The 21,943-nt window shown below is 49.5% G+C and overlaps 2 protein-coding genes across 2 annotated transcripts in view; one reads left to right on the top strand and one right to left on the bottom strand.

Moving 5' to 3' along the window:
* The first annotated feature begins 6,499 nt into the window (after nt 1-6,499).
* Nucleotides 6,500-8,634, top strand: LOC120410769. Its single transcript, XM_039559928.1, has 2 exons — nt 6,500-7,022; nt 7,066-8,634. The coding sequence occupies exons 1-2, from the start codon at nt 6,521-6,523 to the stop codon at nt 8,613-8,615; spliced, it is 2,052 nt and encodes a 683-aa protein (XP_039415862.1). The 5' UTR covers nt 6,500-6,520; the 3' UTR covers nt 8,616-8,634.
* Nucleotides 8,635-14,145: 5,511 nt separating this feature from the next.
* Nucleotides 14,146-21,943, bottom strand: part of PDLIM4 (PDZ and LIM domain 4) — a 45,002-nt gene continuing 37,204 nt past the window's right edge. Inside the window, exons 5-7 of the mRNA XM_010413073.4 lie at nt 21,588-21,745; nt 17,751-17,871; nt 14,146-16,836 (exon numbers count right to left, since the gene is read on the bottom strand). Coding sequence (XP_010411375.1) covers nt 16,632-16,836; nt 17,751-17,871; nt 21,588-21,745 — 484 coding nt within the window. The 3' untranslated portion in view covers nt 14,146-16,631. The remainder of the gene's footprint in view (nt 16,837-17,750; nt 17,872-21,587; nt 21,746-21,943) is intronic.

Raw genomic sequence — 21,943 nt, 5'->3', positions numbered from 1 at the left:
GCTTTTTCCCAGCAGTGTTTACTCTCGGCAACAGACAAGGTCAGCAATGTCTGCTCAAGGAGCCTGTAGCAGCTCTGGCCTGGGGAGAGGAGCTTTTTATATTCCCATCTCCTATCCGTTTACTATTCCTACTCTACACGTGACTCTGGCTTTGCTTGCAGTCGGATACGTGGATAGCTATCAAAGCCATTTCAGAAATCTGAACAACGCTGTCATCTTCTGAAATAACTCAGGGGGCACTCAGAAACCCCGTGGTGTCTAAAACAAGCACAGTGCTTGCCCTGCTTGGACAATAAACTACCTGGAAGTGTGAGCAGGGCAAGCTGTGAGCAGGGCGAGCCCAGACGAGGATTCCCGTGCCAGCCTCATGGGCGAGAGCAGGCTGGAAAGCATTGCTCCAGCAGAGATCACAGAGGGCGACGCAGGAGTGTGGGAAGGAAGCACGGAGTGGGAGCGATGGCTTGGCGGTGCTTGGGGAGGAGAAGCAGATGGTAACATTTATCTGGCCAGGCAGCGATCTGCTGCTGCTTCAGATGTGGGATGAAGAACCCATGTCGTGGGAAGATTCAGGTATCTCCTGTTTGGAGAGAACATCCTCATGCTGGGCCTGGGCTACTGAACAGTCTAAGCTGTCCCCAGTGATAAGAGGAGGGTGGGGGCCAGTTGGGACAGATCAGGGGTTCTCAGGCAGCATCAGGCAACAGCAGGCAGCAGCCCTCCACCTGCCCTGCCGTGCCCTGGGGCTGTGCAAGAACCATACTAAAGAAATGCAATGCATGCCTGCTCCCATGGGGAGATTAGGGTTGTGGACTGTATTGTCTTAAGCATTAATGTTAATGCAATCTTAGTAATTATTCAGTCAACAGTAATTTATTACAGAGGACTAATTTGCAGTGCTCAGAAATAACTGTGGTTAGGCTGCAAATTTAGCATATCAAAAGTAAGTGGTAGACATTGACTCAGTAAGTGGTAGATGACATGGTTAGGTTTATCTGGTTTGCAGATGTATCCTTAACATACTAAAATTTCACGTGTCTGACGTGAAAACACCACAGTGTTTTCTCTTACAATGTGAACCTGCATAAATTAGCAGTTATAGAAATCCCTCGTGTTCTAGCCAGCTGTACTAGTTTGAAAGCAATCCAGTGAGACACTCTAAATCAGAACTACAATTTAATAGGAAAATTAAAAATAAATGCAGTAGTACAGAAACACTGACAGAGACAGAATACAACCTGACACCCTGTAGGTCAGGGTGGTGGTAGCAGTCCGATTAAATGGTGGCTGCAGTCCTCCTGAAGTGATGGATGTGGTTCTATTGAAGCGGTGATCCTGTAGAAGGGCCTGCTCTTCCTCTGAAGGTCCAGTGGTGGTTATGTAGCTCTTTTCCTCTGGGAATCCAGGAGGTAAGGGTTGAGTGCGGGGTTCCAAACCTCAGATTATATCCAGTTTGGGATGCTTGGTTCCTCCCCCAGGCAGAGCATCTCAAAATGGGATGATGTAATTTTATGAGTCATGCAGTGAGGCTTGATAGCCCATTAACAGAAGATATGTCCCGGAGGGAGTTATCAGGGATGTGTCATGGAAGAGATAAAAGAACACTGCCCCACCTGGTTTTAACATGTTAAGATGGTGATAGAATACATACTTTTGGTTACATTTTGCACTGTAACTTAAGACACAAGCTCTGCCACAGCACCACAAGCTCCTGCTGCAATCACCATAACCCAGAGTTTTTGCTGGGTGCTTGTGGCAGGACATCCTCCTCTCTCTCATGGCTGGGGCATTTGGAAGAGATAACTCAGGCCAGTTTAATAGCCCAGCAAGGGGTCAGAGAGCCCAGTAAGGGGTCACCTCCAGGCACCAAGAGTCTGAGCCCCAGCCCCAAGTACACATCGTGGTATGAGAGCAGATGTGGAAAGAGATAAAAGAAAATAAACATCGGTGACCAAAAGACATGGTCCTTATGTCTATAAAAGTCCACATGAATTATCACAGAGGCAGAAGTCTCTTACACACTCCTTGGGAACGTGTGAGAAGATTTCTTCCCGAAGCTTGGATGCAACTTTGTGGTTACTTTTCTGGAAATTGAGGGAAAGGATTTCGATGTGTGCCCCTTCAACAATTTGGTGGTAAGAAACAATGGATCCTAAGTTATACTATTTCTTAGCTAGCTGCAAATTTCATGGTACCTTTAACCCCAAGTGTATAATACTAGTATTCTCATTTGTCTTATTCCTGTGTAGTAAAAGTCTGGTTTAAGTCTGACATTTGTTAGTTTTGTGTCTATTAATAAATAATTCATTCTATAATAGACTGAATCAGCCATTATTAAAGAACTTGCAAATGAGAGTGGGTCTTGGGGTGCTGGCCACCTCAATAATGCAACTGCCTGCTGCCAGAAGCCTGGACAAAAGGCAGGGACTTATTTAAACCCACATCATCCATTCATAACAGTGCTCCCCAGCTTGCAAACCCCACTTGTGATCCAAGCATGGAAATTATGAAAACCACATGGAAACAGTGGCCAGTGAATGGCTTGGACAGTTGTGGAGCAAATTCACTGTAGGGGAAGGACCAGTCCTCGTTCTTCCAACTGACCCTTCTGAAGGAAGTCAGTGCATGTGTCCAGAGAAGGGCAACAGAGCTAGGGAAGGAGCTGGAGCATAATTCTGACAAGGAGCAGCTGAGGGAGCAGGAGGGGCTCTGGAGTATGGGAGGCTCAGTGGAGATCTTGCTCTCTACAACTCCCTGAAAAGAGGAGGAAGTGAGGTGGGGGTTGGTCTCTTCTCCCAAGGAAGAAGCAATAGGATGAGAGGAAACAGCCTCATGTTGCACCAGGGGAGGTTTGGGTTGGATATTAGGGAAAATTTGTTCATGACACTGGCATGGGCAGTGGTGGAGTCACCATCCCTGGAGGGATTTAACACACATGAAGATATGTGACTTGGTGACATGGTTTAGTGGTGGGCTTGATAGTGCTGGGGGGCTTTTTGCACCAAAACAATTCCATAATTTTTCCACACCCTTATAAAAGACATTTTCAGCTATTAGATGAAGAGCATTTTATGGGAAATGAGGTTAGGGAGAGTCCTGTAAACTGAAATCAGACACTGAAGAGCCAGCAGAGCAAAGGAGTAGTTCATTATAGAGGGAGATGGAACAAATCTTTGAATGGCTGAGACACCACCTCTGGTGCAGGCACTTGGTTCTTGTGGAAGCAGAAAGCTGCCCCTAGCTGTGGAGCAGCCCAGTGCAGTCACATTATCCTCACCTAGTGTGACACTGTGCTACTGCTGGCATCAGAGCTCCTGCTCTGCTCCAGAGTGTGGTGGTACTGCTCACAGCAGCTCTGCTTTTTCTGCTAGGGCAAAGCTCCTTTGAAGGGATCCTCTGCTGTGGTGGGATAGCTGTGCCACCCTCCCAGTAGCTGTCTTGAGAGCTGGGAATTAGAAAGCACATGACAGTTTAGAGTTTTGTGGATTGCACAGCACTTGGATCATGTGGAAACTTGCTTATCAAAGCAAGACCCATTTTGTATGTGTCCTCTGAGGGGCTCTGTACCACATGCTGGAGCTCCCATGCCACCCTGCTGGAGTGTGATAGAGCCCTGCTCTGCCCAAAGCCCTGGCCTTGCCCTCCTGCCTGCCCTGGAGTTGGTGATCACATCCATCAGGGTCACATCCCACTGGACCAATAGCATCTGGGAAAAAGTTATCTTTAGCAGCCTTTAAAAAGGCTCTTATCTCTGCCTTTCTGCTCTCTCAGCAATATAGTGCAAGTACCCCTGGAGCAGTGCCAAGAGTTGCCTGATGTTCACTTGAATCCAACTTGTGGGACTTGGAGCCCTTAGGGGCATTATGGCCACCACTTCCCAGTTCTTGGTAGTGGTGAATGAACATCTCTCCTCCTAAGCAAAGCCCAGCAGACAAACATTTGGTGTGAATGATTTTTCATCTTATTTGTGGTAGGAATGCTGTAAAAGAGATGGATTAAAGAGATGTCTTTAGCATGTGTGTGAGGATTTAAGATAAACCCTCCCAAAGCCCACCTACTCAAGTGCAGTCAGCTTTCCCAAGGCTATCCACCACCCACAAAGGACTTCAGTAATTTTCCTTGGTGTAAGGTCACTCCAGCCAGGGAAGAGATATTGCTTTGGCCCTGGTGGGGACCAGCACACACTTCCTCTGCAGCAGCAGCAGGTGCATCGAGGCAAACGCGTCCTGCTTCCCTGGCCCCCAGCCTTTGGGTCAGAGCTCAGTGATGTGGGTCAAGGGCTGCATCAGAGCAAGGAATCGCCAGAGGTCTTGCCAGAGAAAAGACAAGATACTCAAGCCCATCACTACGTTGTAAAACGACCTCTCCCGGAGCGATCATTGCCAGAGGTTTCCCGAAGCGCTGCCCTCTGGGTGGATTTGGATGTTCTTTCTTGAGAACCTCCTCACCACGCCGGGACTCCTCACAGAGCTGGCTCTTGTCCCATCCTGCTGGAAGCCGCTGGATATTTCAGTTTTCATCACTAGATGGAGCAAGAGACAGCACAGCGCCTGGATGGAGCTCTAACTTGCCCCACGGCCCTGCATCCAGACAGCTCCTCTGCCCCTCATCCACTCCCCACATCCTCTATAGACCCCTGCATCCCAGGCACAGCTATTTACCACTGTCTCCCCTACACATCCCATACATTCCTCTGCACATCATGCATCCAATGCCCTCCTTTATACCCCCTCCACTCCCCCAGATGTTGGGGGACATACTGCCTGGGGAAGCTCGGATTCTCCATTCCAAGGACAGATTAGACACCTCTTGGGAGGGTCATGGGTGGCTGATACTGCCTAGGGACACAGACAAGGCGTGTGTGGCCTCCTGAGAGCCCCTCCAGCCGGATTTTCCAGTGATGGTGTCCATGTCCCACTGGTGAGCCCAAGTCCTCCCAACCCACGGTCCCACAGTGCCAGCAGCTTGGGGAGGACACACTCATCACTGGCCTCCTGGAACCCTTCAGGTTTGGGAGTGAAGAACTAAGATGTTTCTTCAGAAAATAGTTATTCTCATTAATAAAGCCAAAAGCCTGAACCAGGCTTGAGCAGTATCTTTGCAGAGTGAAGTGCGACCCTGTGCACATCAACTGCCCTGAAAGTAGTACTGACCCCAGCCCAGGCCCTCCCCACTGGGCTTCCTGCAAAAGGAACTGCTTTAGAACTACTTAAAAATTCAGAATATTTAAGTGTCCTGGTGGAGAAGCTATTCCTGGGCTGGAAGAGCTCTGAGAGTATTTGCTGGGGAGAAACAGAAGCAAAACTACTTGCAGATAAATTTCCTTAGAATCGGGAGCAGTTTTCTGGGTTTTACTATATGTGTAGGGAAGATTTTTTTCCTCCCTGAAGTAAAATTAAAATAGTTCTTTCACAAATGAGAAAGGGAAGAGAGGGAACTTTTCCAAAGAGCCTCTTTCCCTCAATCCCCCTCCTATGGCACAGGACATTTATCCTCAGAGGAACGGATGGACTGAGATTGAGTCCCTGGGACAGACAGGCAGTAACAAAAGCAAAGGTGTTGGGGTTTTAGTTTAGTCTTAGTTTTTTTTCCTGTTAAAGGAATTTTCTCCCATATGCATGTTGCTAGGGGACAAATAGCTGTACTTAAGAAAGACAAAAAGGGGAGTGGGGCGGGCCTGGCTACTCCTTTGTCTACACCTGGGTGTGGGGTCAGTTCGCTCTGAGCGTCCGGAGAGAGAAGCTGCAGAGAAAGGAGCTGCTGCTTCTTTCTTTTTGGCCGTTCTTTCTTCCTGCTGGAAACAACGCCGGGACCCCAAAAGCCACTTTCCCTGCCCTGCTGGAGACTGGGCTGTGGCTGCCCTGCCCCGCTGCTGCTTCGAGCTTTCGCTATGCTGTAGCCCTGCTCGCCCTGCCTGCCTGGGCCTCCGTGGTTTTTTCCCATCTGGATACATCTCATCTGCCACCCGGGATTTGCGTTCGTCCCTGCCGTTCCAGCCTGCTGTTCCTGAGAGCCCGGGATCGGCTGCCCAGGGGTTTGTGAAGCCTTTGTCCCATCCCTTCCCGGGATCCCAACCATCGCACCTGCCCTGCTCACCGGGAGCCGCCAGCGCCCCTGCCGGCTGCGAGCAGAACTGCACCCGAGGGGAAATAGCCTGACAGCCGAGAAGGCTGGCACTGGGTTTGTGTTTGCTGTTACTGCCATAGTTGTTGTTGTTTTGTTTGACTGGTTATATACATATATATATATATAGAGTAAAGAACTGTTATTCCTATTTCCCACATCTTTGCCTAAAGGCCCTTGATTTCAAAATATAATAACTTGGAGGGAAAAGGGGTTATATCTGCCACTTCAAGGGGGGCCTCTGCCTTCCTTAGCAGACACCTGTCTTTCAAAACCGAGACAGATCTTGGCGCCCAACGTGGGGCCTGAGGGCATTAAGAGATAGAGGTGAAAAAGGAATAACAGTTCCTGGATAACTTTATTTTGTGTGCTGGATATTGGAACCTTGTTAGGCAGCACTATGTGGTCTAGTTTACCCTGGTTTGGGTGGCATGTGGCCGTGGCTATATTCTTCCCCTTTGCAGCTCCTTACTTGAATATGGGTCCTCTGACTAAGGCTACCATTGCTGTTATCCAGCTTGCGTTATGGGTCGAGAAGGTGAGGAATTCATGGGTTTTTAACTTCCTCCGGAATGTGGGCACATGGATAAACAGCTATCACACACTGAGCACATGTTTTTGGGGTTATGTTAACAATGGTACCTTCTGTGAGGAAATGACACCAGGGGAAGTTTTCTCCCAACCCCTCAACCAGTTCTTTGGGCCCACCCCATCAATTTTCGAAGGGTTTAAATTCCCTCTGAATACTAACCATCTGCTGCTGATAGGCCTACTCTATTTAGCATTCAAGGATAAGTTGAGATTGGCTTGGATATCTACCCGGACACCAGCCCCAGAGACTAGAGATCCTGCCCCAGAACCTGACATGGCCCCAGAGAGTAGAGTTCCTACCCCAGAGCCTGATCCTGCCCCAGAACCTGACACGGCCCCAGAGTCCACCTAGAGATCCTACCCCAGAACCTGACACGGCCCCAGACACTAGAGATCCTACCCCAGAGCCAGAGCCTGCCACAGCCCCAGACACTAGAGATCCCGCCCCACAGACTGATACTGCCCAACAGTCCACCTCAGAAATGGACTACCCAAACTGGGTGGGGGTACTGGCAAAAGGGATGCAGGAGATGTGCCAAGAGATGGGTCAGGTGCGCCAGGGGATATGCCAGGAGATGGGCCAGGTGCGCCAGGAGATGTGCCAGGAGATGGGCCAGGTGCGCCAGGAGATGTGCCAGGAGATGGGCCAGGTGCGCCAGGAGATATGCCAATTGCTAAGGGAATACACCTCCTCAGCTAGTGAAAAACCCTCTCCCTGCCCCAAAGAGGGTGAGTCCGATGGTGCAGCAATGGAACCCACGGATGTTACAACCGTCCAGGCTTCAGCTGAACCACAAGGACAACCACAGCCAGCAGCAGTCGCCCCTGTGCAAAGGAGGAAGTATAAGACCAAATCAGTACGACCAGTTAATGATGATGGGCAACCAGGGCCCTCACAACCAGCAGGAGAGCCAGAGCCAGAAGTCATCACTGAGTCCCTGTCGCACGACAGTCTCCGTGCTATGCGAAATGACATTGTGCGAAGGGGGCGTGAGCCTTATACCACCTGGCTGCTTCGGGTTTGGGACCTTATGGGCACAAGTGTGCAACTGGATAGTGGTGAGGCAAGGTATCTGGGATCGTTGACCCAGGACCCAGGTGTGGACCAGATATTTGTGAGGGAGCCAGGGCCTCTCTCTCTTTGGGAGCGGCTCTTAATGAGTGTGAGAGAAAGGTTCATTCACAAAGAAAGAATGCAGGAGTATCATCATAGAATGCAGTGGAAGACACTCGAGCAAGGGATCCAACAGCTAAGAGAGGTGGCAATATTAGAGGTACTCTTTGGGAAGGATGGACAGCATGATAATGACCCCGATAAGGTCAGGTGCACAGGACAGATGATGTGGAACCTGGCAAGGCTAGGGCCATCACAATACACCACCTTCATTGCAACGATTGATGCTGACAATACCCGAGAAACAGTGGGCTCTGTTGCCAACAGGCTCAGGCATTATGACAGCATGATCAATGGCCCGCTGAAAGCTCATGTCTCTGCTGTGGTCCAGGACCTCAAAGAGGAGATGAAGGAGATGAGGGAGGAGATGAGGGAGGAGATGAGGAGGGTCAGTGTGGCACCAGTGCGAGTCACAGGCCCCCAAGTCAGAGCCCGTCGTCCCCCTGCTAGAGAGAGAGGGTACACCCCACGAGCTGAGCTGTGGTTTTTCCTGTGTGAGCATGGGGAAGACATGAGAAGGTGGGATGGGAAACCCACCTCTGCCCTGGCAGCGCGGGTGCATGAACTCAAGGAGGGAGGCACTAACCGAGGGGGTTCCGCTAAGGTGAAGGTAGCCTCAGCCTCCCGTGACCGAGCTGCCAGGCATTACAGGAGGGAGGATGATATGTCGGATCCCCTTGAAGGTACCTCGGGCATGTACGCCCAGGGAAAGAATGATAACCAGGGCTAGAGGGGCCCTGCCTCTAGCCAGGAAGAGGCACGGGAGAACCGAGTTTTCTGGACGGTGTGGATCCGATGGCCTGGCACATCAGAGCCACAAAAATATGATGCATTGGTTGATACTGGGGCACAATGTACTTTAATGCCATCGGGACATGTGGGGGCAGAACCTGTATCCATCGCTGGGGTGACCGGGGGATCACAGCAGTTGACCCTTTTGGAAGCTGAGGTGAGCCTGACTGGGAAGGAGTGGCAAAAGCATCCGATTGTGACCGGCCCAGAGGCCCCGTGTATTCTGGGCATAGACTTCCTCCGGAATGGCTACTACAAAGACCCAAAAGGACTCAGGTGGGCATTTGGGATTGCTGCTGTGGAGGCAGAGGGCATTAGGCAATTGAACACCCTGCCTGGACTATCTGAGAATCCTTCTGCAGTTGGGCTCCTGAAAGTGGAAGAGCAACGAGTGCCAATTGCCACCTCGACAGTGCACCGCCGGCAGTATCGGACAAATCGAGATGCTGTGATCCCCATCCACAAGATGATCCGCGAGCTGGAGAGTCAAGGGGTGGTCAGCAAGACCCACTCATCCTTCAACAGCCCCATCTGGCCTGTGCGCAAGTCTGACGGGGAATGGAGATTGACTGTGGACTATCGTGCCCTGAATGAAGTGACCCCACCATTGAGCGCTGCCGTGCCGGACATGTTGGAGCTCCAGTACGAGCTGGAGTCCAAAGCAGCGAAGTGGTACGCCACTATTGACATTGCCAATGCATTCTTCTCCATTCCTCTGGCAGCAGAGTGCAGGCCTCAGTTTGCCTTCACCTGGAGGGGCGTGCAGTACACCTGGAACCGACTGCCCCAGGGGTGGAAGCACAGTCCCACCATCTGTCATGGACTGATCCAGACTGCACTAGAAAAGAGTGAGGCTCCAGAACATCTGCAGTACATTGATGACATCATTGTGTGGGGGAACACCGCAACCGAAGTGTTTGAGAAAGGAGAGAGAATAATTCAAATTCTCCTGCAAGCTGGTTTTGCCATCAAGAAGAGCAAGGTCAAGGGACCTGCCCGAGAGATCCAGTTCCTGGGAGTAAAGTGGCAAGATGGACGACGTCAGATTCCCACTGAGGTCATCAATAAGATCACAGCAATGTCTCCGCCGACCAACAAGAAGGAAACACAAGCTTTCCTAGGCGCTATAGGTTTCTGGAGGATGCACATTCCCGAGTACAGCCAGATCGTGAGTCCTCTCTACCTGGTTACCCGCAAGAAGAATGATTTCCACTGGGGCCCTGAACAGCAGCAAGCCTTCGCCCAGATCAAACAGGAAATTGCTCACGCCGTAGCCCTTGGCCCAGTCAGGACAGGACCAGAGGTGAAGAACGTGCTCTACTCTGCAGCCGGGAACAATGGTCTGTCCTGGAGCCTCTGGCAGAAGGTGCCTGGTGAGACTCGGGGCCGACCACTGGGATTCTGGAGCCGAAGCTACAGAGGGTCTGAAGCCAACTACACTCCCACAGAGAAGGAAATCCTGGCAGCTTATGAAGGAGTCCAGGCTGCCTCAGAAGTAATCGGCACAGAGGCACAACTCCTCCTGGCACCCCGACTACCGGTGCTGGGGTGGATGTTCAAAGGAAAGGTTCCCTCCACGCATCACGCCACCGACGCTACTTGGAGCAAATGGATTGCCCTCATCACGCAGCGCGCCCGAATTGGAAACCCAAGTCGCCCTGGGATCTTGGAAATAATTACAAACTGGCCGGAAGGTGAGACTTTTGGGTTATCTTCTGAAGAAGAAGAGGAGCAGGTGACACGTGCCGAAGAAGCCCCACCATATAACGAGCTACCAGAGAGTGAAAGACAATACGCCCTCTTCACTGATGGTTCCTGCCGAATTGTAGGCGCTAGCCGGAAATGGAAAGCCGCTGTATGGAGCCCCACACGACAAGTTGCACAGGCTACTGAAGGAGAAGGTGGATCGAGCCAATTTGCTGAGCTCAAAGCTGTCCAATTAGCTCTGGACATAGCTGAAAGAGAGAAGTGGCCAAAGCTCTACCTCTACACTGATTCATGGATGGTAGCCAATGCTCTGTGGGGTTGGCTGGAAAGGTGGAATAAGGCAAACTGGCAGCGCAGAGGAAAACCAATCTGGGCTGCTGAAGAGTGGAAAGACATTGCCACTCGGGTAGAGAAGCTATCCGTGAAGGTCCGTCATGTAGATGCTCACATCCCCAAGAGCCGGGCTAATGAAGAACATCGTAACAACAAACAGGTAGATCAAGCTGCGAAAATAGAGGTGTCCCAGATAGACTTGGATTGGCAACATAAAGGAGAACTGTTCCTAGCTCGATGGGCCCATGATGCCTCAGGTCATCAGGGCAGAGATGCCACCTATAAGTGGGCACGAGACCGAGGGGTGGATCTAACCATGGACAGTATCTCCCAGGTTATCCATGATTGTGAGACATGCGCTGCGATCAAGCAGGCCAAGCGGGTGAAGCCTCTGTGGTATGGTGGGCGATGGTCCAAATACAAGTATGGGGAGGCCTGGCAGATTGATTACATCACACTGCCTCAAACCCGCCAAGGCAAGCGCTATGTGCTCACAATGGTAGAAGCCACCACTGGATGGCTGGAGACCTACCCTGTGCCTCACGCTACTGCCCGGAACACCATCCTGGGCCTGGAAAAGCAAGTCCTTTGGAGGCATGGCACCCCTGAGAGAATCGAGTCTGACAATGGGACTCATTTCAAGAACAGCCTTATAAACACCTGGGCTAGAGAACATGGCATAGAGTGGGTGTACCACATCCCTTACCATGCACCAGCAGCTGGGAAGGTTGAGCGGTGTAATGGACTGCTTAAAACCACCTTGAAGGCACTGGGTGGGGGGACTTTCAAAAACTGGGAGATGCATTTAGCAAGAGCCACCTGGTTAGTTAACACTCGAGGTTCCACCAGCCGAGCAGGCCCTGCCCAATCTGAACCCCTACAAACAACAGACGGGGATAAGGTTCCAGTGGTGCACATGAGAGGTATGCTTGGAAAAACTGTTTGGGTAAAGTCTGCCTTGAGCAAAGACAAACCCATCCGTGGGGTTGTTTTTGCTCAGGGACCAGGTTGCACCTGGTGGGTGATGCAAAAGGATGGAGAGACCCGATGCTTACCTCAAGGGGACCTTGTTTTAGGGTGAACTACCCATGGCTCTGTACTTGTATCAGTATCAGCATGTATATTTGTATATAATTTGGGTAATGCATAGATTTATATGGTTAAAAAAGTTAAGTTTCATGTAACATGTTAGTATGGGAAAAAATTCGGGGTGGATAATGTTGGGGTTTTAGTTTAGTCTTAGTTTTTTTTCCTGTTAAAGGAATTTTCTCCCATATGCATGTTGCTAGGGGACAAATAGCTGTACTTAAGAAAGACAAAAAGGGGAGTGGGGCGGGCCTGGCTACTCCTTTGTCTACACCTGGGTGTGGGGTCAGTTCGCTCTGAGCGTCCGGAGAGAGAAGCTGCAGAGAAAGGAGCTGCTGCTTCTTTCTTTTTGGCCGTTCTTTCTTCCTGCTGGAAACAACGCCGGGACCCCAAAAGCCACTTTCCCTGCCCTGCTGGAGACCGGGCTGTGGCTGCCCTGCCCCGCTGCTGCTTCGAGCTTTCGCTACGCTGTAGCCCTGCTCGCCCTGCCTGCCTGGGCCTCCGTGGTTTTTTCCCATCTGGATACATCTCATCTGCCACCCGGGATTTGCGTTCGTCCCTGCCGTTCCAGCCTGCTGTTCCTGAGAGCCCGGGATCGGCTGCCCAGGGGTTTGTGAAGCCTTTGTCCCATCCCTTCCCGGGATCCCAACCATCGCACCTGCCCTGCTCACCGGGAGCCGCCAGCGCCCCTGCCGGCTGCGAGCAGAACTGCACCCGAGGGGAAATAGCCTGACAGCCGAGAAGGCTGGCACTGGGTTTGTGTTTGCTGTTACTGCCATAGTTGTTGTTGTTTTGTTTGACTGGTTATATACATATATATATATAGAGTAAAGAACTGTTATTCCTATTTCCCACATCTTTGCCTAAAGGCCCTTGATTTCAAAATATAATAACTTGGAGGGAAAAGGGGTTATATCTGCCACTTCAAGGGGGGCCTCTGCCTTCCTTAGCAGACACCTGTCTTTCAAAACCGAGACAAAAGGTAAACCACTCCAAACAAAAGCTGCAGCAGAACAGGGGTGTGGTGGTGGAAATAATGCCTGGCAGAAACTTTAATGATGATACATGGAAAAAGTTAAAATGATTAAAACTTGAATCAGTCTGGCCCTGGTCCCACCTCATTTAGTTAATAAATGCTGTGCTTCATCATGGTGGAGCTTATGCCTCTTTTTTTCTAAAGAAGAGAGGAGGCTCCCAGTGTTAGGCTAGTCAGAGTAGCTGCATGGGCAGCAGAGGATCTGGGGGCCCCAGTGCTGCCCAGGCCCTCTGTACCCTTCAGTCTCACAGTGGGGATCACCCCAAGGGGCTGAAGCCCCCCACCATTAATGCCCAGGGCAGAGAGGCCAGGGATGGTGGTGGCTAAACCACAGAAATACATCCAACAGGTGTGCATTCAAGGGTGAACAGAAAAATCACTAACTGCAGAGTCATAAGCATGTTAATTATTTGAATACGTGCACTAATTAGACATGGAGTTACACAGACCCACACTATGAAAACCTTTCCTGCCACATGCAGATTCTCAGAGATTGTGTCTTTTAAATGTTTTAGGCACATACAGACAATTTCCATATATGAACACTTGCCAAATAAAACTGTTGAGGTTAAATATTGGAGGCACTTACCTCATTGTCCCTTCTGACTTTCCCATACACCAGTGATTTGAATCCCAATCAACTATTAAAACCAGACCCATCGAGACTGAGCTACAGAAGCAAACATCCCTCTGACACAGCTGCTAACCCCAGCCTGCCCTTGCCTCCCAATCCTCCACATTCCCACCACCCAGTGGGCTTCTGTACTCCAAGGGTCAGCAATAACCTTTCCTTGGGAAGAAGGCCCAGATTACTCCAGCAGTGACAGCAGTAACACCCCCAGCACTGCAGAGCCTGGGACATCAGGTGGGAGAAGGTTCCCTTGGAGTGTCACCATGGCTGGTCAAACATCACCAAAACCACTGATTCACTGGCCTTGTGCAGGGGCAGATGCAGCAAAGCTCTGGACCATCACAGGACAAGCTGGGTCACAGTGGTGGAGAGGAGCCAGGCACCAGTGGGGGATCATGTAACAGGCAGAGACACAGTGGCCTTTCCCATCTCCACACCCAATAGGATGTAGGATCCCAGGAAGATCTCAAGTTAAAAAAACCCCACACCAACTCCCTCCAAAACATAGGCCAAACCTCAAACGAGCTCTCAATGAAATGTGAAAAGCAATTCACATTTGCAATTCGTACAGAGATGCAATTCATAACTCCAAGATGCTTTTTGAAGTTTATCCAGCTGTCCTCACCTGGATACCAGGGGAACCCCACACGTACAGACCAGGCAAAGGCCAAGTGATGTCAGACAAAACCCATAATACAATTTTATTTTTTTGTTTCATACAAACAGCACCCTCCCCATATTTTACAGAGTTTAACAGCATTATCTGGTGACACAGAAGGTGACACTTGCCTGTGGCTGTTCCTGCAAGCCTCACAACAGTAATGGGGTGGCCTGAAGCCAGGAAACCATGTGCCCTGGGATGGGCCTGTGTGAGGCAGCTCCAAGCTCTGCAGGGGGATCAAGTGAATTGATTATTCCTAAGAAAGGGTATCATGAGAGGCCATGTGGAAATACTCATTTGAGGGAACCTGGGATCAAATTAAAAGAATGGCTCCATGCCCAGCACTCCCAGTGCTGTACTGGTGTGCCAGCCAAGCAAGACCACCAAGGGTGCCCTGGCTCAGCTGGGTGTTTAAAATGAGGGCAATGAACCAACTTAAGAACTTCTTGGCATTCCCTGTATCAGGGCTGCTGACTCCTGGCATCCTGAAGGATATGGCCACCATGCAGGTGGAGTCAAATGGGGACAAAAGCCTCAGGGAGTGACAAACAGCACCACTGGCAGGTCCAAATGTCTGCCTGGAAAAGGGGGAAAGGCACCCTGTGCCATTCATGTTGAGTTTTCCATCATGCAGCTGAGCTGTATTCAATCCTGGATTTGGGTGAAGCCCGAACTCTCAAGCTACAGGCACCAGAGCTCGAACCGGCTATGTGTAAGGATAACAGAGGAATTCAGAATAAATGTTTCCAACAATGGCAACCTAAGGAGCTCCAAGTAGAGCCCTGCAAACCAGGGCAGTAATGCTTCCCACCTGATTACCATTAGTCTCCTCATTTACACTTGTCCCAAACATTCCCCTTCAGAGAGTCCAACTGACCAAGCAAGGTCATGCAAATACAAGAAAAACATGGTTCAGCTCTGTGATAAAAATTTCCATGTTTCTTGTAATTTAATAATTAAAAATTCCGATGGCAGAAGGAGGGGGAGGTGGATGTCCGGCTGCTAGCAGGAATGCACACAGCCAGCATCCCTGTGGTACCCAGCTGGAGGGAGCCCAGGGCTGCTGGGAGGCTGCGGGACACAGGGCAGGAGCTGCTGCATCTCTGTAAAGCACTGCATGAAGAGATCTAGATGGAGACCAGTAACACCCTAAAATTCCTTCTGGGGTGCAGAACCTGTAGGAAGAAATTACCTGCTCAGCCCCAACTAGGATCATGCTCCCAACCCTCCTCCAATCCACAGTTTTCCCTCTTATGGAGAACCAGGAGGGAAAGGGGTGAGGCTCTCAAAGTGAGGCTGTTGCAAAGCAGAAGTAACCTCATGGTAGCAAAGACACAGCTCCCATCACCTTGCACAGCAGTACTCAGCAGCTGAGCAACTCAACTCTCTCTCTCCTTCCTCCAAGTATTAACATGAAAAAACCCACATTTATCTAACAAAGCAACATTTCAAGATCCACAAAATCTCTTCCCTGTCAAATAAAGTGGATGATGGACGTGGCTGAAGGCACAGCCTTGGGAGATGGGTATAAAACTAATCCTGCCGCCCTGGGACTTGGGGCTCACCCAAGCTCCAGTTATTCCCTAAGTGCCTGGAGGGATTTTATCACCCCCTCCCTGCTGGGAGGCAGACCCAGATAGCAGTGATCTGAGGATCTAGAAATAAAGGACTGCAAAACTATAGCAAAAACTGGGGAACAGTCACAATGGCCAAAGCAAAGGCATCTGTGCGCAGAAGCAGGGATAATCAAAGGGTGCTCCAGACTACTGCAGTGTCTTTTCAAGGTGTGCTTGAGTGATTAGATGACAGAACAATAGAATTAGGAGTAGAAGAAGGAAGAAAAAAACCTCATCACACACTCAGTGTGGAGATCTCTTGGGGAACTCAAATCAGTCCGTGTCAGCTTCAAACTGCACTGCCCTGGTCCAGGGAGTTTCACTATAATTACTGCTTTAAGAGACCACCCTTCCTTGACACATCTGCTGGGATGCAGCTGACTGAGGCACCCACTGGTATCGTCCTGACTCTCAGGGATTGGTTTTTAATCACTGGGGCAGCCACAGGACAGAAGATTAGGGTCAGGACATAAGAGACAGCTTCTTTTGCTAAAGTGCCTTATTTTCTTTGAGCTTTTAAAACATCTTCTAAAACATCTTCAGTAGAAGGAGGGCACAAAAAAAAAAAAAAAAAAAAAAAAGGAATACAGGTTTTTATATGAAACAGAGTAGAGAATTAATCAATATTTACACAGATCTTGGATAAGACTATAGCACAGACTAATAACCCAACACAGCAAAAAGCAGAGTGCCAAAAAGAAGGGAAAACCTGTCTGAATGCTTTCAACACCATTCTCCAGAGATCCCAAGTGTAAATGGTTTTATCTAGGAAAAAGCATTTTAACTTGGGCTTTGGTAATCGGGGTTGATTACAGCCGCGCTGCTCACAGCTGGCAGGAGAACGTGGGTGGGCACACCCGACCTCTCCAGAGCACAGCCCAGGCTTAGACGAGTTCAACTTTAGCGTTTGGATAAACAGCCACCACGTCATATCCCTCGGGGGGTTTAACCCTCTCCTTGGCGTGCGTCTCACAGTACAGCTGCTCCTCAATGAAGAAATACCCTCTCTGCTTCAGGTTGAGGCCACAGTCGTCGCACATGAAGCACTCGGGGTGGTAGAGTTTGTCCCGAGCCTTGACGATGGTGCCCCTGGGAGAGATGGGGAAAGCTTAGGTGAGGTGGAGAAACAATGTGCATGAACAGCTTTTCCTGCTGCCTCAAGTAAAACAGAGTAGGTGGAGGAAAGCAGCATGCAGGGACATGTAAGGGTGTTATCAGGGGTTCTCATCCCAACATCTCAGCCCACCCAAAGCTGCCACCTCATTCCAGGTATGGCTTCACTATGCTTCTGCGGGAAGGGGTGCTCCACACCCGGCAGCACTGCTCCACAGCTCGATGCAAAGCAGAGCCTTAAGTATCTACAGTCAGCCTGGATCTGAAAATCAGGAGCAAGCATCCTGCAAGGACTGGGGCTGTACACTCACAGGCACTATGACTTATGGAGCAGAGACCCTCAACTCACAGCACCAAGAACACGGTTACAGTCATTTGCACAGCTCACAGTCAGCCAGCATACCTGGCTTGAGCAGGATGTAAATTACAGCAAAACCTAAGTTACAATAGGTCATAAATTACAACAGAACCAAACAGAAAAACACCTATACTTTCTGAAATAAACATCCATCTGTCAGACAGTAACTCTTCAACAAACAAAAAAACCAACTCACGGCTCTCTTCTTCTCAACACTCATGGTGTTTCTCCCCCCAGCCCTTGTAAGGCAGTGAAGGAGGGCCAGTGCTGTGGTGCTATTCATAGTCCCTGGGCAGCTACTGTGATAAGCAGGGCACAAACCATCCCATAAACTATCCCTTGCGAGACTCCCTTAAAAGGGGCAATCCAAACTGTATTGCTCAGGTTTAGATATGGTTAGAAAAAACCAGAAAGGGATTCAAGGTATTCTCCTATAAATTATAACCCATGTGCCTGGCAGGACCCAACCCAGCTGTGTTCCAGTGTCACCATCCCCACTGCACAGGGGGCTTTGGTGAGGCAAGACACTTACACAATCCCATTCCCACAGCGGGTGCACTCGGGAAGCATCTGCAGCCCGGACATGGGACCACCAAGCTTTGGCACCGGGGGCTTGATGTTTCGGGGGTTGCTCAGTTTGTCGAGTTTTTCACCTGCCAAGAATTATAAAGACACAGATTGAAAACTCTGCCTCTCAGGGCTGTTTTTTTCTCTTTTTCTTCCTTTTCTTTTTCTTTTCCCTTAAGGAGTCCAATGAGTCTCTGTGTGTCATAACAGGATCTGCAACTTCCTTGGAAGTTCCAGGATAGCACTAGCTCAATAGACATGGACCTTGTCAAAATACAAAGCAGCTGTGATCTAGAGATGTGAGGTTAATTTGGCTGTAACACTACTTACTAAGTTAAGAATAATAAATAGTGAAGAGCTCAGAGAAGCTCAAAAAAAAAAAAAAAGGTTCCATCACACCAACATTTCAGGTACACTTGGTAGATCCACCATCTCTCAAGGAGATGGAGATGAAAGCCTTTCAGAGAATGAGGCAAACTGAACCAAACAATAATAGAATCACATGCACTTTTCTTCCTAGAGCACGCATTTAAGCTCAAATAATCTAAACCAAAATATTGTGATAGAAGATAAGGTCTTCTGAGGCACCAGGCCTCCTTTCATAAACATCCAACAATGGGAAAGGAAGCAATGAAGATTTTGTGCATGTGAACAGTATCATAGCAGAGTTTTCAGTGTTGCTGCCTGCACTGCACTCCCTACAGACGATCTACCATCTGCCCGCCAATTCTGGACAACACCAACATGCTTGTTACCAACCCCTGGGATACTTAAAAGCTTCCAGTAGTGACTGCATGGTTTTCCACGGCTGACAACTGACTGGTCTGTTTGGCATATATCGATCTATGGTTCCTCTGTGATGGCCTAAGTTCATAGAAAGGAAAAGCTCATGAAGAAGGACCATTTGGCTCACAGTTTGGAAAAGCAGCAGAGGAGCTCTTGGATGAACAAGTCATTCTCCAGAGTTCTAATTTGCCACACTCCCTGAGCTTCCAAGATGTTTCAGTCCAGGGTCCATTGTAAACACATGCTTCAAGCCCTGACTCCCAGAAGGTCTCAGTAGGGCACAAGCACTTTCTGACTGAGCTATCTGCACATACTCTGTGCCAGTTTTGGCAACTCCAGAGCAAAATCCAGTGCAAGTGCCTTCCGTGGCTCCAGGAACATCTCTGCCTTTCCTGAAGGGAACTTTTAATATCTGGAGCCAATGCATTGTCACAGCTGGTTGCTCACTGACCCCAGGCAGGGTTACACAACAGATACAGTTTGAAGGGCATTGCTCAGAAAAGCTTTGTTCCATGGAGAGACCCCTGCTCCTCCATCCAGTGTGTCTCAGGAGTGCTTATTGTCCTGGGCCCAGACAGGAAGGAGGGTGCACACCTGACTCATCCCCTGGGGTGCACAGGCACCTTCACACCACAGCCCCCCTCTCCAGCCATGGCTCTGACAAAGAGACCAATGCTTCCAGCAGTTCCAGCGAAGTGGGTAAAACCTAAAGGACCAACTTCCCACCAGACCCCACTTCCCCAAAACACAATAGAGTGTTTAGCAATGCCAAGAGCTTTGATACGTGCAAGAGTGCCTGCCCAAGAGCAGAGCAGGGCTACTCCACCCCAGGAGTTTCCCCCAGTGCTCGGCTGGCTCCAGCCAAGCCCCTTGCTGAATCCTTCTGCTGCCTTGCTGGGAATAAACTGAAGCAACTGCTCAAGCTGTTGGCTTCCCCCAGCATGAGACACAGCATGCTTGGACTAGAAATGCTCCTTTGCCAACATTTAACAGTTAAGCTGTCACTGACTCTCATGCAGAGTGCTTGATAAGCTGCTTAAAAAAGGAAGGAAGGGGAAAAAAAAGGGATTTTACAGCAAAATGAACCCTGCAGAGAAGGCTGCTTCCCATCTTCCTGAACTGTGGATCATTTTCTTCTATTTACCAGCTCAGTCTAACGGTGATTTACAGTCTTCAGCAGGGCAGGAAAATGCTTTAACTCCACAACCTCAACCATGCCATCCCCGTTATGGCTGGAGGGTGTCGTTCCTGGGTCATGGGTGCCTATGAAGGTGGGCACTGCCATCCCTCCAGCCTCCACCTCAGCACAAAGCATTGCTCCCTAAGGGTGTGGGATAGGGCTAAAATGCTTTCAGTAGAAACACATTCCATATAAAACAGATTGTTGTCCAAGACACGCAGCTCTTCAGGAGAGGAGAGCTTGACTTTAAAAGGACGATGCAGAGCAGGCTTAAGTCAAAATGTGTAATTTTAGGCTTAAGGAAAAAGCAGTGGTGGCAGCTGTAAAACAAACCCAGCAGGAACACTTGGGATTGAAAACATGCTGGAACATCACAGAGCTTCATGCCAAGCAGAGATGCTTTTCACTTAATTTTTCATCCCTTGTGAAATAAATGAATGACCAAGGCATGAGTGGGGCTGTGCCTGCAGGCAGTCACACATTCCTTCCACACCAATGAGGGGGAGAGGGAGGATGGTAGAGCCCAGGAGGTGACAATGACTGCTCCAGCCTGTCTCATGCTGGCTGGTACCCGACAGCAGCCTCTCAGGCTCCAGTCGAACAGGTGGTGTTGCACTGGTGATGGGCTAGTGCCAAGAGAATGCTAATGAGCACACATCCAGGACTGGCTCGACAGTCCCAGGATGTGGGGACTTGTCCTGACACCTCTTTGTTCCCCATTCCTCCAGTCCACAGTCTTTTCTTTCTCCCTTCCTCCTAGCAGTGGGTTGCTGCCAGCCCAGGGCTGCGGGATGCAGGGAGAAGCAGGAGCAAAGCTTGAATTTTGTTCCCTTTCCCTGGCACAGAGAAGGGAGGCAGTCAGCAGCGTTACTAATTGGGATTAACAGTCACTTCCCATTTGCTTCTTCCTAATGAGGAGACTGGGGGAGCAGCAGGTTTGTCCTTGCTCTTGGTAAAGGACTTGAAGGTCCAACTGGGGCCTGTATTTAACATCAGTTTTTCTGCCAATCCAGGGGCTGTAATACTAATACTAAATATAATAATAAACCCAGTGCTTCTGAGGTTGGTCCTGTCTCATGCTTTGCAACTATGGCTCAGTTCCACTGAGAAAACCAATGCTGGTAGAATTCCATGATGATCAGAAGTTACCTGCAATTGTGCTTCTTGTGAAGCAAGAACCAACATCCTTCTCGTCAAAGAACGGACTTCTCCAGCACTTTAGATACACAGAAACTGAAGTGCAACAGCCCAGCTCCCTACCTCTCACAGCTTCATAATGAGATTTACAGTAGTTGGTATTTTCCCATAAAATATACGTTCCTGGATTCCCATGATTGGAGTATGGGGCCCTTGGAAGCAAGCAGAAAAAGTCTTGCCCTAATTACTGTAAAGCAAAGGCTAAAAGTTTGAATATAAAAATCCCAATGGACTTAAGGTTGAAAGGCAAAAAGAAAAGGTGAAATGTATAGATTGGGAAGCTTATTATTTAATGTGTTAATGACACGGGCAGGAAGCTGTGACAGACCTGAGAAGTGAGCCAAGAACTCCTGATCTCTATCCCTGCATTTCTGAGGACCATCCCACATCCTTATGCAAATGCCATTTACTTAACCAGACCAGGTTCTCCAACAGTGATCTTAAACAACTGCTTAAGGCCATCACATTTCATAAACCGTCTCGGAAAAACAGCTGCCACACTGGTTGCAAATCCAGCTTTCACACGGTGCTCAAGTCAGCCACAAAATTTGGCAAGCCAGAGTACACAAAACCCTGATTTGAAACCTGCCATCCCAGTGGTTTCCTCACAGGAGGGTGCTTGGGTGCCAACCTCCTTACCATTCTCACCGGCCTCCAACATTCCCTGTAAGTATCGGAAGGATCCCGACTGCTTTGGCTCTGAAATGGGCTTTTCATAATCCTGAAGCATTTTGTAGACATCTGACTCCACATCAATCCCATTTCTGTTCCGTGGGAGAGACTTCATGGGGTCAATGCTGGTTTAAAGCAAAGAAAGAAAGGCTCAAGTCAAACAGAAACAGCTACTGTAAGCTCATCAGGCAGGTACTGAAATCTCTACATTCCCACAGATTTAATTAAGCACCTCTGTTCCCATGTGTTTCCCTGCCTGGACGTATGTCTGGCCCAGGAACAGCTGCTGAATCAAGGAGGTTAAACTTGTTCCCTTGTTGGGC

This window comes from Corvus cornix, chromosome 13 (genome assembly GCF_000738735.6).
Source record: "Corvus cornix cornix isolate S_Up_H32 chromosome 13, ASM73873v5, whole genome shotgun sequence".
Classification (NCBI taxonomy): domain Eukaryota; kingdom Metazoa; phylum Chordata; class Aves; order Passeriformes; family Corvidae; genus Corvus; species Corvus cornix.
This window is presented reverse-complemented; position numbering and strand designations above follow the sequence as displayed.

Bases quoted from the DNA above. Each gene is read 5' to 3' on its own strand.
- LOC120410769 (XM_039559928.1), top strand. From the start codon at position 6,521: ATGTGGTCTAGTTTACCCTGGTTTGGGTGGCATGTGGCCGTGGCTATA. The intron at 7,023-7,065 runs ATCCTGCCCCAG...GTCCACCTAGAG, and splicing joins AGTTCCTACCCCAGAGCCTG to ATCCTACCCCAGAACCTGAC.